We start from the raw sequence: 12,615 nt of genomic DNA on the forward strand, positions 1-12,615 counted from the left end.
ATTGCTTTGTTACAATCATTTTCAATTGGTTGAAACATATGTATGGTGAAGGTATGAGCCACAAAAACATGGTGATAAAGCTGTATAATTTACAAATAACACATTCTCACAAGCATTACTGAAACAATTCATTTAATGCTATCCATTGGAATAACAAAGTTTTAGAGAAAAGGTTATGGAATTGTTAAAAACATGTGGTGCTTATAACCTGACCGAACACAAACACACACACACACACAAATATATGAATTAAAATATACGAGTATAAAGCCAATATATTTTTGTGAGACGTTTCTGTTAAAATGCATTTCATTTCTTGAAAGGTAAAAAGTGATGCTGGCTGATACACTAGTTGATACGTTATTAATATTCTAGTCATACAGTTTGCTGCTATGTAGATGCAATCCATAGGGAAAAGCCAAAATGCTACAATATCTATTTAGCTCTTAAGGGACTTGGGAAGACATATTAACAAAGGACAGAATCTATAAGTGGAATACAAAACTCAGTACATTTGCAAAGGGGGGATTTCAAATAGTGTTGCAATTTGGCTGTAACTTTGTTCACTGTTTGTTCTTGATGTGTCCATTCTCTTAAGAGTATAAGGTATTAAACACAATAATGCGTTTGCTTTTAAAACAGCCGTGCTTGTTTCTTCAGCTCGTTCCTCTTCCACAAGGCCAAGCGATCAAAATCTGCGATAGTCATTCCAAACACATGGTAGAACTCTTCTGGAGACAAATGGCGCTAAAAACATAAAATAAATAAATAAATAAATAAAAAAACCTGGAAAAACATAGTTTTTAATGTTTGTAATAGTAAAAATAAAGATTCTCTAGTATTCACATAAAAAAATAAGACAGAAAAAAGAAATACAGAATAAAATGTAAAAATAATAATACAAAAGTATAGTTAGTATATAAACAATACAGTGTTCAATTCCATATGTTTATGTTGGAATAAAAAGCCTCATTTATAATGTGCCTCATGTATAAATGTGTATCAAGAAATGCAAATACATACATATTTATTCACATGTACTATTCATATTAGTTGTTGAGCTCCCCCAAGAGTATTGAACTGCTGCTTCTTAAAATGCTTCACATATGGAGCCTTTTACTCGGCAGGGTAAACCTGGAGGAGATGAGTGGAGTGCTTGTGCTTGCTCACCTCTAACCTGGCTCTGTCTACTTCTTTTGGCAGCCTGTTTCGCCCCCTAGTGGTTACTAATAGCGCTTCATAAGAATAAATCTTGAAAAAGACAAGAGAGACATGTTAATGCTGGTTGCCTGAACTGGGAATGACACATCCTTAGTGAAGGCTTACCTGAATCCTAGTTTTGTAATTTACAAAAGAAAAAAATGATTAGTTTTTGCAATAAGATGAGCATAATATGGAACAATATATGCATTTTTCTTCAACACATTATCAATGTAATAGTTTAACATTTCTTTTCTTTTACATGAATTGGGCTAGTACAGTACTTTCCCTCTTGGTTAAATGTGTTAATATTTTGTGACATTTACAGATATCCTATTAAATAATAACCGCTGGATAACTGTATACAATGGATTCACAAATCAACTGGTAAAGTGTTGAATTTTGATGCTTTGGTAAGCATTTAGCAGTGAGATGATTCTTTCTGCATTGCATGCGTGAGCCCATTCTCAACCCCTTGCAAATTACTTTCAGAACACATGCTAAACTACATGTGTCCACCCCTTGATTTCCCCTCAGGTTGGTTGCCCAGTTTTATATATGGATAATTGCTAATTTGGAATAGCTTCTAGATACTAATACTATCATGGGCTTTGCCATTTCTAGCTTCTATTGTCAACAGTATTCAACAGCACACATCTTCTAAACCTCTTCACTGACCCGTGTTTTTATAGTTTTGCCAATGCAGTGGCAATTTTTCTGTCTTCGTTGCTCAGGTATGTAAAGTACTTTTAAAATACTGTTATTTTCTAATACCTGTTGTACAGCATGTAAAATAAATTAACAGCCACATATAAGAAATGTGTTCTGACATCAACTTCACCTGCACTGAGTATATCACATAACTGGCACTGGGAATTCATCTGAACTATGGTGTCACTGTCCTCATAGCAACTTTATACAATTATTAAATAGCAAAGCATAGAACAACTGTGATAAAGAGAGCTGGTGGTTTTCCTATGCAGTGTCATCATTACTACTGTAATTGCACACAGTACAATTAGCTGGTGCATTTTAAACGCCTCCTCCTTCAGCAAAGCCAGACTCCCCAATATCCAAGGGAACTCAATTATTTTGATGAAGCAAGGTTTTTATGAATGCCACCTTTTTGACAGCTGATAGCAGGTGTTTCCAAACAGGAGCTCTTACCTTGTATTCTGCAGAATAAAAAAAAAAAAAAAAGAAGAAAATTGAAAAATATAAACCTCTTTAGCTTTACTATAGCTGTCTGTTCAGAGTGTAAGAAGAAGCGATAAATGTGCTCTTTTAATTTAGTTTTCGCTGGAAAAATAATTTAGACTATGCCAGTTCTATGAATAGTTAATGGATCAATACTGTGCTTATGTAAATATATTATTTCTTGTAAATATACAATGCAGTATTTCAAAATACGTAGCAGCCTACTTATGCAGCATACACACTACATTCTATATGCCAAAGCTTACCTCTCATTCCCCAGTTCACTTCATTGCTGCTATCGTACTGGAAGTAATCAGCACTTTGTGGCTAAAACAACAAGAAAACAAGAAAAATAAATGAGGTGCGCATGAATGCAAAATCCCAAAAGCAGTCATTTTTTTCTTCTTTCTGTTAACAGCTTCCCAGAACAATAAACTGTTATCAGATGCCATACTAGTGTCTTTAATTGATTTTTTAAAACAGCAGTCTACACTTTCAAATTATCTTTGAGGGACATCTTTAAGAAGGCTTAAGAGGTAGCAGATTGATGACATGGGATGGTAAAGTCCTTCAACATCACAAGGCTGATTGATTTCCATGCAAGTCTGGTGAATAAGACTTGCATACCAAGACAAATGTGAATCCCTTTAAATATTACACGGATTTTACAATGCACAGCATGGATTTAACTACACTTACTTTAGGATTTAATTTTAGTTATTGGGCAGCTACTGTCATAGCATACCAAATAAAGAACACTATGATAACCGTGTACAAGTATGTTATGCCATTCTGAGCAAGAATCAATGTCTTCCAAAGGTTTGTATCTGTTACTTGTTGTTGTTTCTTTGTAATGAGTGTAACCTTATCATTGCACTGTGGTGTAAACGTAGTGTGAATAGCCTGTTGTATAGACAAGTAAATCTAAAGGACACATTAGCCTTACCCGGTGTAAGCCATTTCTCCCATAACCAGGCAAAGAGGCTGACTTGGAAATAATAGAATCTGGAAAAAAACAAATATATTGCAAATAAATAAAACAGTTAGTATCTGACAACTTGATGATCAAATTAACTTTCATGGGATCATTATTAAGACTATCTGACAGAAAAGCACTTGCTACACACAAGTTCACTGATACACATGAAGTTCTTTCAAAAGCCAGCAAGGGGGCGCATTCTATTGCAGGTAACACACTGTTTTATAGCATCTTAACCACATGAAAAAAGGAATACTTTACAAAGCAATCATTCTTGTCTGTCAGCTGTAGATGCATTGTCTATTTTACATTTAAGCCACGTGTTTTATTTATCAAGGAACACAATTTAAGTACCCTATAACCAAGGGGTTCAAGAAAAGCAAGCCCCCCCCAATATATATATATATATATACACACACACTCACCGCTATCAGCTGTGTAGTGAGACCGGGGAGCTGAAATTAGAAACAGGAGAGAATCCACCAATTAGACAATCAGTCAAACAGCGGCTCTGATTCCTGTCACTGGAATTATAGCTTCTGCAATAGCTACAACATTAACCATAAACTTGCATTGACCATCTCATGAAAAAAACAAAACAAAAAAAACTAAAACTATACACTAAAACAGAGACTGTTAACAAACTAACAGTAGCTGTTTACAGTAGCTGTGTAATATCCATGCATCATTGTGCACATCTTTATTCTATCCAACTGGGGAGGCGGTTGTTTTTTTCCTCATTCAAGCAAGGAATACTTGTGAAGAAAAATCCATAAAAAACAGAGCAGCGACCCATCAGATTTATCCTCCTGCTGTATTTTGCCTTGGGAAAAATAACACTAATTCAGTCAGATACTGTACTCAAGCAAGAGAAATGATACATGCAATGCATTTACACCCCAACTCCTATCCAAGCTCTGACACTTCTTCCTCCTTACATCCTATTCATTTTCCTTATAACAAAATAAATTGGTTCATAAAACATTTAGAAGTGAAATCCATGAACATGCCCTGCCTTGCACACTGCATGGAGAGTGGCAATTCCCAGAGCATTTGAGAGCAGTGCCCTAAGTATTTCAACAGCATGCCCATTACTAGTGTCCAATTAGTGCAGTCTGCACACACAGCCCTGTGCTGGCAGCGGTATGTGCGCTGTCAAGTCTGCTGGAGCGAGGGGAGCTGCAGACTTTTCTAATTCACTGAATTAGAAAGCATTGTCATGTATCTTCAGCAGCTGTTGTTCACTGACTTAGCAGCAGCCAGTAAAGATTTTCCATTAAACAGTAACCGGTATAAAGTGGTGTAATATTTATGTCTCCTCTATCGATCTATTATCTGTATCGAAAGACTAATTTGAGCAAATTGGGGAAAGGTAATTATTTGCAAATGTCTGAATAAATATATGCACTCCATCGAATTGTATTTCTCTGTTTAGATACAGCTACAAAACTCCAACTTTACAAAGATAAACACTGTCGTTCAAGATCCCCTCATGCCTTATTTTTAAAATGTTTCCTACGCTCTTTAATTAAGTCCTATTTTTTTTTTTAAATGAGAAAGAAAATTATAATTAAAACTCATAACTTGTTTGGAGTTCATTGAGAGAGAGAGAGAGAGAGAGAGAGAGAGAGAGAGAGAGAGAGAGAGAGAGAGAGAGAGAGAGAGAGAGAGAAAGAACATTGGGAGTATGAAGGATACTGCAAGAGAGGAAAATTGAGCGATGGGAGAGACATGGAGAATGGAACGACGGTGTGGAAAACATGAGTAAATCCTATCAGGGAAATATATGTCATAAAAAGCATAATGAGCCTCACTTGTATTTAACAAATATTCCTAACACACTTTATTCACAATTATGGACACACTTCAAAATACAGGTACAATAACATGCAGAGGATTTACTTCACACAAGCACATAACTGCGAGGATAGAACTGTATACATTAACCACACATACTTAACATTTAATGTACTGATCATATCGTTTTGCTGTAAATAAATGTATTAAACAATGTAACAAAAGTGAAAGTACAGTGCAGCTACACTGTAGCAGTGTACAGTGTATACTTTGTGATGTCACCTTTCCTCTGAGTTGAGAAAGGGTTTGACTCTCCCTGTACCCTTTCCTGCAGTGAGTGTGCCTCTCCAGGAAGGTGAAGGGGACTCTGGCACTTTGGCTGTCACCATGCTAATGCTTCAGCTACAGGAAGCTGGGGAGCGTGGGTTATTTACCATACTCACTCATTAGAAACCTGAGCTGTCAAGGGTTATACAGCCCTGACGAATCGATTAGCACTGGCATCATGACAGAAGCCTGAATGCTAGGAAAAAATGCAGTAAACCTGCCCTACTGATTTATAATTTAACATGCTTTTCCCAAACAAAGTCTTTACAAATGGCTATATTAAGCCAATTGTAATGCTTACAAAAAACAAAATACATACTACAGTGACTCCAGACGGGATTTTGTGCAGGGGTTTAGGGAATGAAGTCATACTGTTTTCCATTCCAGGTTGTCATGTGAAGGGGTTGCTTTACCGTGCAGCAATAACTACTTTATTATATAAAAAAAAAAAGTATTTCATAGCGCTGGGATGAACATGGGGTTTTCTTTCACGTTATTTTCTTTTAATTGAATTTTCACACTGTGTTTCATTTTGAAATGAATTACAGTAAAGCAGTCTCAAGAGTGAAATAAAACTGATACCCAGTCAAATTGCCTTATAAACAGTAGAAAAGCAGCCAATATTTATTTCAGATGTAATATATGCATCAGTTATCTTTTCATGGTAAGTTTTTCGTACAGTTGTTTGTATATTCTGTTATAGGAAGGAATTTGAACAAGATGATTGCTGCCTCCAAATAAATTTGAAGCAGTGTTTGTTCGAATATTTGTCCCAGCAGTATTAATTAACACAAGACAATTTGCATCAAAGAACAGGCCGGACTCCCAACTCCAGTACAGGCTGAAGTAGTTCTGTTCAGTGACACAGTTCCTTACATCCATTCATTGGCTCATATCCGATGCTCTGCAGGGTCTCCTTGCTGCCGCTGCGGGAGTTGCGAGCGCTGGCCCAGGGGTCGTTGTCATAGGAACCGGAGCGCGCCTTCATCTCTTCCTTCAGAATCATTCTGCCGATGCTACTCTGGATCTGTAACCAGTCGGAACACAGAAAAGAGGAAAACCTTGCAGACCAGGCAGGTTTGTTTGCTCACAGAAAAGAGATAATAGATAACCCAAATATATTACAATGTGAACTTTCCCAAAACGGTCCCAGTAGCCTAAAACCTCATGGTAACTAATGAAATATGACTAGATTGTAGGATCTGATGAGGCCTTGTGACTTTGACTAGGCAGCAGAGCAGAAAAAAAAGCTATGCAATGGAACAAATGAATACAGAACATTGAAAATGGAAAGCACTGAAATAGTAGGAAAGACAGAATCGGTCTGTCATCCTTAGCACTTCCTTTGGGTCTTAATTAACAGAAGTAAAACAGTATGGACATACTCTGTGGAGGCTGTGTTCCCATCCATCCTCCTCTCCTCCTGATGAGAATCTCCGAGCTGCTGGGGCTGGCGAGACAGGAGTAGGTCAAGTCTAGGGCAGCTCCTTGGCATGCATGTATATGAAGTTTACATGCAGATTACAGCTGAACATCCGAAATCCTTGATAGAGCCTGCACGTAACCTCAATCAAGCTGGGTTCATTTTCAATTTGGGATATATGTACATGTAGTGATTTTAAATCATATTAGATAGACATAGAACTAGTCACAGTTCTACTGGTCACTGATCACAGGCTCTACTGTAGTAATTTAAATGCTCTAACCATTATTAATCAATGCAATTTACTCCAGTGTAAGCAGATTACTGTATCTGTTTCCATACATAAAAAAAGTTGTGCAAATAGCACATTACTAGGGGCTGTTGTATCAAAATAAATAAATGCATAAAATAAAAAAAAAATAACACTTAAGAGAAGAAAACCATTTTGAAAATGAACTGGTCACCTCAAAGCATGAAAAACTACAGAAATGAAAACTTACATTAAGTGCACAAGCAGCACATTTTCATACGTGTTCCAGCCACGATAGCGAATTAACAAATAACTCTGAGCCGTACCTTTTGGAGAACCAGAGTAATGATAGTAGTCTGATTCAGATTGCTGATAGTGGTGTGGAGAGTAGGCAGCTGGGAATTTGGAATACTGAAAAATATCCTCGCTGGTCTTGCTTTTCGTTCCTGCAAAGTGATGGTTGTCTGTGTGGAGAGACAGAGAACAACCTTTACAGCTCAGAGAAGCACTAGAAAGAGAACAAAAGCCACTGTCAAAAAGACACTGTAGTGAGAGTGTCACCTGTCACAAAGAAACAATCCGACGCCCCTCAGATCTTCCTGTTGCAAATCACAGATATTCAAATGGATTAGGAGGACTACACATGAGGCTGCCTGCAATACCATGGCAACACTTTGTAGTAACACATGTGTAGTGTAGGTAGGTCCTAAGTAAACACAAATGTTACTGCACTGTACCACCTAAAACCTTGCCAAATTATATTGCCAGCGAATATAGATATTACACTTCTGAAACTATCATTTTGGTCTTCAGTAGAGAAGCTTGTAACCCAATTAGGATGCATTGCCCTGTTTGGCCGGGTTGTGAGGTGTTTATGAGTTGCATCTTTGCACTCTTCTTTTCCAGTTTTGCTGGCCACAGAAATACCCTACTCACACAGCTTAAATAATGCACCATCAATATTTGATGAAAACATGATTGTGAATGAAGTGATTATTTAGGTAAATAAACACATTACAAACACGTAGTTTTTATATTTTAATGTTTGGAAGTATATATGTAGGCCACCAGAATATCATTTTCTTATAGTATGCCATAAAAAAAAAAAAAATAAATAAATAAATTTGCCATAGCCATCCAACAAAGCTTTTGGAATCTCAGGAAGCACATTTCATAAAGTGAATGAATTATTAGAAATTGACTTAATTACTTATTACAGTGTACCAAGAATCACAGATGTACCAACTCATGAAAACACGTTTGATTTAAAAAGATAAAAATACTTTGAACTGTTAACCTGACACAAAGCCACTTTGTGGCTGGGAATTTGATTTCAGGAGACAAGGTTTCACATCAGGGGAGACTTGGGGTTTGATACAGCAAAGTTGTCTCAGACTAGGTGTCCCGGTCTCCTGGAACCAGGTTTCAAGCTACTGCCTCTTAAAAAGTGGCTTTGTGTTCCCTCAGCTTTACTTTGTTTCTGACAAGAAGTCACTGATAGTACAATGAATACTGCGAAAACACAGGGCAGGTTAAGTGAATGATATAAGGCAGAATACAGACCAAGGCAACCAGCGACCCTTTATCCTGCTTGCAAACTGTAACAGCAGTTACCCCCTGATCCAACTATGTTTCATTTCTGTTTACTTTATTGCTCAGAGAACAGTGTAATCTACTTTAAGGCTGCTGAATAGAAATGTAGGGGGCTGTTAAAAGCTGTATAGACCAAAGAGTAATTGTACAGTGTAAGAAAATTACCTATACAAAAATAAAACAAATACAAATTAGAATACCAAGGCCCTTGAAACTTTTTTCTCAGTTTTACAACGTTAATGGAAAGAGTTTGGGCAGCAGCTGCTTGTAAAAAGCTAAGTAAAAATGCCAGTCGTCTTTGAGATATTCAATATTTACAAATGAACGGCTCATTTAGTAGGTGCCGTTTACTGATATCACTCGACACCCCACTCAAAAGAGCCTCCCTTAAGGAAAACCTAGCATTAGAAATGGTTTCAGCATTTTAATTCAACATCACTAAACACATAGCACACAAAACAAGGGCGTGATTTACAAAAATAAAAAGTGCAGAAGGGATCAGTGGAGTTAGTGTTAGTGAGTCAGGGCTACCGGCTTAGAGTAACCCACTTTTTCTATATGTAAAACATATCTGTACCGTATTCAAAATGAAATCCCTACAGTTTGATATCTGGAACACAGACGTACTGAACAAAGTGGTACTTACAGAAGCAGACAGGTGGCCAGGGAAGGTACAGTATAGCAGGATGGTAGAGGAAAAAGAATATGTGGCAAGAAAAAACCAACAGAGAAGGGAAGATTAGAAACATCTCCAGAGGAAAACACAGTAAGAAAATATGGGCTGCAAATGACTACAGGCCCAAAGCCAAGAGGGTGCTGATAGGATTCAGAACCTACTGCTAACTTTGAAACAAAGAAACACATTCATAACTAAATACACAGAGGTGATCAGGTTCTGAATTACAGGAACCTGGCTGTAGATGTATGATTTTTAACTATTTAATATTTGCAATGAACCCAAGACTCTTTTTATGATAATTCATGGGGGAAGTCTTTTTTTAACTTTTTAAATTCTTATAATGTTTATTATTTTTTATCACTTTGACCATCATCCTATAGTTAACTAACAAAAACATAATTGTTCTGCAGGCCTCTTCAATGCCACTAAACAAGTGGTTTTATGTTTATGTATTGACTATGAATGTACCTGAAGCTAGCATTAGCGTCAAACAAAAATGTGACTAATTAACTAGCGGTCAATGTGTACGGCGTCACCCCTTATTTCCCTCCCTTTTCAGACACCTTTCCCAGGCATCACAAAGTGGCTACAGGCCTGTACTACAGGTTTCAACTAGTCTAAGGAAGACTGCTAGACTTCTGGTGTTCAGACAACAACAACATGCAACGAAGGATAAAGTTGCATATATCCACTTTTTTTCACTATATTTTTCTCTGCCTTTTAGAGGATAATTGTTATATATATATTTTTTAACATGGGCCTGTTTATCTAATAATAATAATAATAATAATAATAATAATAATAATAATAATAATAATAATAATGCTCCAAAAAGGGATCAATGCATCTTTAACTGATTTAAAAAACGACACACACGCACAGCGGTTGAATCTATTGTTCTGCCAACATGCTGAAGTTCACTGACAGTTTCTTATTTGCACAGTCACATCCTTTCACTGATATGGGTGGAGAGTTCACAGAACATTTTATCTTTTCTAGCTACTGTAGATTAAAGTTTAAGAGTTTAAGTAAAAGAAAGGTGCTTAGTAAGAATAAGATAATCCTTTGAGCACTTCAACACAGTTTAAAGCATGAGATTCAAGGCTTTGTCAGCAAGTTCTGGATAATCTCTAAAGGTCTGAAACCCACAGACCTTTATTATATAAAAAAAATAGATTTCCTCTCTTCCATTTCCTTCGCTTAGCCAACTGACGAAACCTGGATCACTTAAAACAAGCTGGCTAATAAAATTTACATTTATCTTCGAGTGCCTGCAGATGGGACTGATTTTAAGATGCTGTAACCAAATTCACTTTGACCCTAGGGTTTACAGTCAAAGGAATACACAAACCATTGGGTGTCCAAGGTTTGAAAACAATCTGTCTTTACTTTAAGCCTTTCTCAATGAGTAAATACTTTAAATCTAATGCAAATAATCCATTAATCTTACATGAAGAGTATTTTCATTCGCTATTCCTTTCCCCTAACCAATTGAAGACACAAAGCCCATCATGGAGGCCTCTTTCTATCCTGTACCCCTTTCCTCTCTGAATATAGCAGACTCTGTAGCAAACTGAAGAGGGCAAACATTGCTTATGTTGTTCAAGCAGCTATGGTCAAAGAAGGCTTCTTGATTGCTTCCTGCCGTCACACATTTCTAAAGCGTTGGGGGTTCATTGTCAAACGCACGCAATACTTTCAAAAGCTGGAATGAGGTCCCACAGGCTACAGCAAGCGGTACAAACAATACCATATCTCTTATAGATGGGGGGGTTCCTGTAGATGTTTGGCTCTGCTGCTGCTGTAGACAGAAAGAGAAACAGGAAGTGAAATATCGAGGCAAGTGGAGGTCAAGTCAAGAAGTTTCTAGAGCAGTCCCTGTCAAGAGACAGGCTTCTCAAGTTAGGAAGGAAAGTGGAATTCATTAAAAGCCAGGAAAGCTCAACACTTTTTTTTTACCAACCACTGTTTACAAATTTCTTTGATTTCCTAAAAGTTTGCTTATGGTAGGGTCAAGAGTCAACAAGAAACGTATTAAAGGTGAAAGTTAGTAGGTAGTGCATATAATTTTAACATCCTATTTCCTGTGCTTCATTACATTACAGTGTCATTTTTGAACAACATAATGGCAAAGACAGGTAATTAAGGCTAGGAAAATGATTAACAAACTGCATTACAATCACTCCCCTACCCTTAATTACCTTTCCCCTTCATTGCAATGACTATCAGATTAATATGAGGCCATTAAGAAATGGGGTTCAGAAAGATACACACACAAAAAAACATGCCTTTCCCTTTTGAATTCAGTTTGAAAGTGTTTGCCATGGGCAGCCCAGACAGATGCCATCCAGCACTATGGAATTCCCCTTTCCTTCCAGGATCTCAGCAAGAACTTGAAAGCACAGGTACAGCAATAGTGCATATTGGAATTATTACAATAAGAAGGCTCCTGTTCTGAACAAAGGGCTTTTTGAAACCAGGGAGCTATTTCCTGTAAGCAGACAAGGGAATCCTAGTGTCAGATGAAATGATCTATGATTTCCACACAGAATAATTTATAGGCATAATGCTTTACATCTGTAGTCTCAGTTTCCCGCTGTTAGCTCCTGGGGAGGGCATGAGTACCATTCATAACTGGGGAAGAGTCAACCCACAGCAATGTCTCTGCATCTGTATGTACAAGAGGCATGCATCCATCTATGCAAGTAGCTTCATAGAAATGAATCAAACTGTAATAAAAATAGCACATCAAATTAACTGATTAAGGACCAATTTGTCAGATAAAAAAAAAATAATACAAAGCGTATATTTATGTTTTACAATATGATTTTTCTGAATGGAATCAAACTTTTTTTTTTTTTTTTTTTAAGAATTAGAAATTCTTCCATAACTACAACCACCAAATCATTAACAAACAACTAGAATAACCTATTGATGAATGAATGCTTATCCACTTGGCTTCAAAATGTTAATATCTATCTGACACAACATTTTTATATTAGTCTGTATGAATCTGTATGTAAACACTGCTGCTGTATGAACCTATATGCATCAAGGAAAACAAGACCACAACATAGCAAAGTAAAAAATAAAAAAAAGAATCAAATACTAATAAAGCTGATTGTACTAACTTATGATGCAAAAGCAAGAAAAGGCATGGTCCTGACATT

At 36.8% G+C, this 12,615-nt stretch overlaps 1 protein-coding gene across 8 annotated transcripts in view; it reads right to left on the reverse strand.

Moving 5' to 3' along the window:
• Positions 1–582: 582 nt before the first annotated feature.
• LOC121297115 (actin-binding LIM protein 3-like) overlaps positions 583–12,615 on the reverse strand; it is a 74,043-nt gene continuing 62,010 nt past the window's right edge. For 4 of the 8 annotated variants that reach the window (XM_041223164.1, XM_041223162.1, XM_041223158.1 and 1 more), the window contains 10 exons: positions 11,196–11,246; positions 7,500–7,637; positions 6,886–6,950; positions 6,377–6,527; positions 3,802–3,831; positions 3,344–3,402; positions 2,664–2,724; positions 2,368–2,375; positions 1,171–1,251; positions 583–747 (listed from right to left, as the gene is read on the reverse strand). In XM_041223164.1, coding sequence (XP_041079098.1) covers positions 634–747; positions 1,171–1,251; positions 2,368–2,375; positions 2,664–2,724; positions 3,344–3,402; positions 3,802–3,831; positions 6,377–6,527; positions 6,886–6,950; positions 7,500–7,637; positions 11,196–11,246 — 758 coding nt within the window. In that variant the 3' untranslated portion in view covers positions 583–633. The remainder of the gene's footprint in view (positions 748–1,170; positions 1,252–2,367; positions 2,376–2,663; positions 2,725–3,343; positions 3,403–3,801; positions 3,832–6,376; positions 6,528–6,885; positions 6,951–7,499; positions 7,638–11,195; positions 11,247–12,615) is intronic. The other 4 variants (XM_041223163.1, XM_041223159.1, XM_041223161.1 and 1 more) reach the window with 2 other exon arrangements.

This window comes from Polyodon spathula, chromosome 22, assembly GCF_017654505.1.
Source record: "Polyodon spathula isolate WHYD16114869_AA chromosome 22, ASM1765450v1, whole genome shotgun sequence".
Classification (NCBI taxonomy): Eukaryota; Metazoa; Chordata; class Actinopteri; order Acipenseriformes; family Polyodontidae; genus Polyodon; species Polyodon spathula.